This window comes from Oncorhynchus gorbuscha, linkage group LG20 (genome assembly GCF_021184085.1).
Source record: "Oncorhynchus gorbuscha isolate QuinsamMale2020 ecotype Even-year linkage group LG20, OgorEven_v1.0, whole genome shotgun sequence".
Lineage (NCBI taxonomy): Eukaryota > Metazoa > Chordata > Actinopteri > Salmoniformes > Salmonidae > Oncorhynchus > Oncorhynchus gorbuscha.
This window is the reverse complement of record NC_060192.1, coordinates 1,353,663-1,359,662: the sequence shown is the minus strand read 5'-3', so window position 1 is coordinate 1,359,662 and position 6,000 is coordinate 1,353,663. Positions and strand designations below refer to the sequence as shown.

Below are 6,000 nucleotides of genomic sequence, written 5' to 3'. Positions count from 1 at the left end.
GAAGATGGTAGAGTGGCCAGACGGAAGCCTAAGCACGCAGCCAAGACAACGCAGGAGTGGCGTTGGGACACGTCTCTGAATGTCATTGGATGGAACCCGATCTAACATCTCTGGAGAGACCTGAAAATAGCTGTGCAGCAACGCTCCCCATTCGACCTGACAGAGCTTGACAGGATCTGCAGAGAAGAATGGGAGAAACTCCCCAAATACAGGTGTGTCAAGCATGTAGCGTCATACCCAAGAAGACTCGAGACTGTAATCGCTACCAAAGGTGCTTCAACAGAGTACTGAGTAAAGGTCTGATTACTTCTGTAAATGTGATCCGTTTTCATTTTTAATAAACGAGCAAAAATTTCTACAAAACCAGTTTTTGCATTGTAATTATGGAGTATTGTGTGTAGAACAAAACAACTATTTATATCAATTTTAGAATTAGGCTGTAACCAAAATGTGGAAGAAGTGAAGGGGTCTGAATACTTTCCAAAGGCCCTGTATGTCAACAATCATTCCTCCAAAGGACCATTCTATGCAACACATGTCATGAAAATCCCCCAAAATCAGTCTATTTTCTTGTCCTGGTTTCATGAGGAATCACCCTTTGAAGGTTTCAAAGTGTTTTTCATGGCATTGATGAAGGTTTAAACACATTCCATTTGAGTAAAGAGCCTCCCCTCCCCTCGTTGTGCTTTGAAACCAGTGAGGATTTGTGGAACAGTAAGGGGCGCCTTTACCGTAATGACAAAACTGTTAGCTTATCAGGTCAGCTCCTTGTGTTGTTCAGCCTATTTATGGATCGGTGTGCTACAGGGCAACTGACCTCACTATACACCCAGAGACCGGCCATGATGGCCAACCATCAGTTTTGCAGAGTTTGGACACAACAGACTGCTAGACTGAGAAAAAAAAATTACAAAATCTAAATGGTGTGAACGACTTCAATGCGATTGATTGGTCAATGCTTATTGTATTGGCCAATTATGACAAACAAGAGACTAACATGGCACTGATTATTGTGAAGTTCAAGATATCATCTGACAAACTTGTACATTATCTCTTTGGAATATATATATATATCACAACAAAGCAACAGGCTAAAACAATACACAACACCTATCGTGACAGTTAAGCTGGACCCTCTATCAGATAAGGCAGACTTGCCATTAAAGTCATTGCTCGGACAAAATGGGCAAACCAATTTTATAAAACGCAGTCCTGTTCTCTGTAGGTATTCCAAATCCAAAACTTGAAGTGTAGTGTTGGAGGTGATCATGGTGTTATTATAGGCTACAGCGCAGAGCTGGGGTCAAGAGGTCAAAAGACTTGAGTATACAGGAAGTCGCTGATCCAAGGGAATTTGAACAACAGATGGGGGCCCTGGTCAACACATTGTCCAATACCCAGGGCCCCGGTCTATCCAGAACATAGTCTTCGAGGGTTTCAGTCTAGCTGAGAAACCACATGTCCCAAGCCAAGAATTTGTGGAACACTGCATCGTACACATGGAACATACTGGATGGAGTTAAGTAATAGCTCTTAAAATGTACAACTCAGGGTCCCAGAAGTCTTTGCAGATAGCATTAGCCGATGTTGCTCTAAGGTCGTCCAGTGTTGTGATGACAGCCCTGGCTGGAAATGTGGTCTGGGGTGTGAGGTGTTCAGCCTTGAAGACGGGTCACGTCTCAAAGTACTTGTAGATGGCCGTGACGTAGGTCATCACACTCTGCCAGTCAGGCCTCTCTGTGTACACCATCTGTCCAATGTCCTGAGAGAGTGAGTCAGAGAGAGATAATATGGGTTGCAATACAAAATGCGTAACACACTGCATAGTTTCATTTCGCTGCAAATTGTACGTGCAGAATATTCTCTGCGTAAGAGATGGTGAGGAATAAGCAAGCACCCCTTCGTTTGGCCTAAGAGTAAGAAGTCACAATACTTTCCACCAGAGAGGTGTTCCTGCCTCTACTTAGTATCTAAATGGTCATATAATTGTCAAGAACACAGAGAGCGTCTCTTTTGTTTTAATAGCAAATCTCCTCCCCCCTCTGTCAGCTCTCTGGAGTGTGTATTGGGGAAAACAGTGGATCACACACACACAGAGAGGAAACCCAGCCCGTCTCTTGTTACGCTGAAGTCAACTGGCCTCGGTGTGACACCGCTCCTAAATAAACTGCTTGCTATTGACATGAACACATCTCTTAAGGCCTCACAGGCTACAGCCAAACTATGTGATGTTGGTGTGCATTGCTGCTGTAGGTGCAACTATCCATCAGCCCCGTCTTCCTGTTGCCCAGTCAAGCCTTACAAAGGGGAGGAAGTCTTTTAAGGCCTCACAGGCTGCCAAACTATGTGATGTTGGTGTGCATTGCTGCTGTAGGTGCAACTATACATCAGCCCCGTCTTCCTGTTGCCCAGTCAAGCCTTACAAAGGGGAGGAAGTCACATGGAATGTCTCTCTCATCCCCCTCGAATAAAGCATCTGACTCATTTCATTCTACGCTTTTAGTGGTAGTCAAATATCCTTTCGTTCAAACGGTGGAGCCGCCTTGGGTTCCTTTTAGCTCGGACACCTACCAACGTGGACTTGATCCCGACACTTTCCGCGGCCTGGAAAGCCAGTGTGAAATTCTCCTTCTGAAAGAAAAGGGAGAAAATAAATGTTTTTTGATGAACGAACAACAACATGACACAACATTTCCAAACACTTGTAGTGGCGGATTCCTAGACACAGCTTAGGCCTAGCTATGGACCATTTTTTATTTTATTTTACCTTTATTTAACTAGGCAAGTCAGTTAAGAACAAATTCTTATTTTCAATGACGGCGTAGGAACAGTGGGGTTAACTGCCTGTTCAGGGGCAGAACGCCAGATTTGTACCTTGTCAGCTGGGGGGTTTGAACTTGCAACCTTCCGGTTACTAGTCCAACGCTCTAACCACTAGGCTACCCTGCCACCCCGGCAGGCAAGCTCAATGGAGAATATTAATTGAAAATGCTTTTAAGTCCACGATTAGACTTAATCTGTGTCCAGGGACTCCACCATGACTGCCTTAGCTGACAGTGGGAGCCTCGATCTCACCTTGTCCTGGCTGGAGAGCTCCAGGTAGGGGATGTGGGCAGGCAGGTAGGTGTGGAGAACAGCACAGAAGGCCAGCCCGTCGTTCCAGCTGCTGCTGAAGTTGGTGATGTCAATGTTCTGCAGCGAAGGAGCACAACAGGATCAACAAAACCCATCCTGATGTTTGATCATGTCATCCCAAACCACCAGCAACAACCGTAGATTACGCAAACCGTGGTCTTCCAAGGGAAGTGGAAGAAGGAACATGTTTTATTAACTAGTGGTTACTCACACTGCCTTGCACTCGAGCGAGAGAGTTTGACTTCAACCTTCCGCCACCCCCTTTCGCCACCCCCTTCTGCCGGCCCAATGAGCCCTGGTCAAAAGCACGCTATAAGGAATAGGGTGCCATTTGGGACACAGACCCCGTCTACAGCAAGGCAGCCCTCACATGTCTTCTAAGGGTCACAGGGAACCTTTGTCAGTTATCAGAGACGTTGCGTGTCAAGGGACATGGGGAGAAGAAAATGGTACAGATACCAGGGCGCCATTACACAAGGGACACCGCAGTGTGGAGCATGGAAGAGGAAGGGGGTGCCTGCGTACTCCGCCAAGAGGCGTCGCTGCTCTCTGCGGGACCCCAATTCACTGGCTCTCCGGGATCACAGCACCCGTCTCATTGGTGTTAACCAGGACTACACATGCAGCAGACAAAGGCACTCTAGTCACTAACTATGGTGAGTCAAGCTGGTCTTTTCCTCGGAACCTTCCACCCACACAAAAAACAGACAACTATTGAGAAAGGACTTTTAAACCGCTGACATACTTAGAAACAAGGAACATAAAAATGAGGCATGTTTAAGGCATGTATTCTCTATGCATCCCTTTTACCAGAGGAGTATATGAAGCAACGATGCATTAGTAAAGTTCACGCGACAGGAGGATCCCAGCAGAGAGCATTAGAGTATAATCTGTGGAAAAACAGGGTTAGGAAAGGCTTGGCTGGTAGCAGTGTGTTTACAGTGAGTCAACTGGCACAAAGCACTCCGAGCAGCAACAGAGGGGTAATGAACACATTAACTATGGGCCTCGTGAAAACAATGCCACATAGGACTATATACCGTATATATAAAAAGAGAACAAGCGAGAACACTGTTTGTGGAAAGAAAACGATTTAGACGGGAGCAAGGGGACCAATAGAAAATACAAACTAGAGGCTATTTAGCATTGTAGCAAAGGCCTTGTCGTTCCATTTCCTGAACAGCTAAAAAGTCGTGGGCAACTCCGTAGGGCACCCCCCAAATCCGTAGGGCACCCCCCAACTCCGTAGGGCACCCCCCAACTCCGTAGGGCACCCCCCAACTCCGTAGGGCACCCCCCAACTCCGTAGGGCACCCCCCAACTCCGTAGGGCACCCCCCAACTCCGTAGGGCACCCCCCAACTCCGTAGGGCACCCCCAACTCCGTAGGGCACCCCCAACTCCATAGGGCACCCCCAACTCCGTAGGGCACCCCCAACTCCGTAGGGCACCCCCAACTCCATAGGGCACCCCCAACTCCATAGGGCACCCCCAACTCCATAGGGCACCCCCCAACTCCATAGGGCACCCCCCCAAAAAATAGGTTTATACAGTTAATTTTCACAAAATCTGCTGCTTCAGTGTCTTGAGATATTTTTGTCAGATGTTACTATGAAATACTGAAGTATAATTACAAGCATTTCATAAAGTGTCAAAGGCTTTTATTGACAATTACATGAAGTTGATGCAAAGAGTCAATATTTGCAGTGTTGACCCTTCTTTTTCAAGACCTCTGCAATCCGCCCTGGCATGCTGTCAATTAACTTCTGGGCCACATCCTGACTGATGGCAGCCCATTCTTGCATAATCAATGCTTGGAGTTTGTCAGAATTTGTGGGTTTTTGTTTGTCCACCCGCCTCTTGAGGATTGACCACAAGTTCTCAATGGGATTAAGGTCTGGGGGGTTTCCTGGCCATGGACACAAAATATCGATGTTTTGTTCCCCGAGCCACTTAGTTATCACGTTTGCCTTATGGCAAGGTGCTCCATCATGCTGGAAAAGGCTTTGTTCGTCACCAAACTGTTCCTGGATGGTTGGGAGAAGTTGCTCTCGGTTGATGTGTTGGTACCATTATTTATTCATGGCTGGGTTCTCAGGCAAAATTGTGAGTGAGCCCACTCCCTTAGCTGAGAAGCAACCCCACACATGAATGGTCTCAGGATGCTTTACTGTTGGCATGACACAGGACTGATGGTAGTGCTCACCTTGTCTTCTCCGGACAAGCTTTTTTCTGATGACCCAAACAATCGGAAAGGGGATTCATCAGAGAAAATGACTTTACCCCAGTCCTCAGCAGTCCAATCCCTGTACCTTTTGCTGAATATCAGTCTGTCCCTGATGTTTTTCCTGGAGAGAAGTGGCTTCTTTACTGCCCTTCTTGACACCAGGCCATCCTCCAAAAGTCTTCTCCTCACTGTGCGTGTAGATGCACTCACACCTGCCTGCTGCCATTCCTGAGCAAGCTCTGTACTGGTGGTTCCCTGATCACGCAGCTGAATCAACTTTAGGAGATGGTCCTGGCGCTTGCTGGACTTTCTTGGGCACCCTGAAGCCTTCTTCACAACAATTGAACCGCTCACCTTGAAGTTCTTGATGATCTGATAAATGGTTGATTTAGGTGAAATCTTACTGGCAGCAATATCCTTGCCTGTGAAGCCCTTTTTGTGCAAAGCTATGATGACGGCATGTGTTTCCTTGCAGGTAACCATGGTTGATAGAGGAAGAACAATGATTCCAAGCACCACCCTCTTTTTGAAGCTTCCTGTCTGTTATTCAAACTCAATCAGCATGACAGAGTGATCTCCAGCCTTGTCCTCGTCAACACTCACACCTGTGTTAACGAGAGAATCACTGACATGTCAGCT

At 46.9% G+C, this 6,000-nt stretch overlaps 1 protein-coding gene across 4 annotated transcripts in view; it reads right to left on the bottom strand.

Moving 5' to 3' along the window:
- Positions 1–217: 217 nt before the first annotated feature.
- LOC124006966 (cytospin-A-like) overlaps positions 218–6,000 on the bottom strand; it is a 28,718-nt gene continuing 22,935 nt past the window's right edge. For all 4 annotated transcript variants that reach the window (XM_046317175.1, XM_046317171.1, XM_046317172.1 and 1 more), the window contains exons 13-15: positions 3,076–3,192; positions 2,572–2,631; positions 218–1,762 (exon numbers count right to left, since the gene is read on the bottom strand). In XM_046317175.1, the coding sequence (XP_046173131.1) occupies positions 1,673–1,762; positions 2,572–2,631; positions 3,076–3,192 (267 nt within the window). In that variant the 3' untranslated portion in view covers positions 218–1,672. The remainder of the gene's footprint in view (positions 1,763–2,571; positions 2,632–3,075; positions 3,193–6,000) is intronic.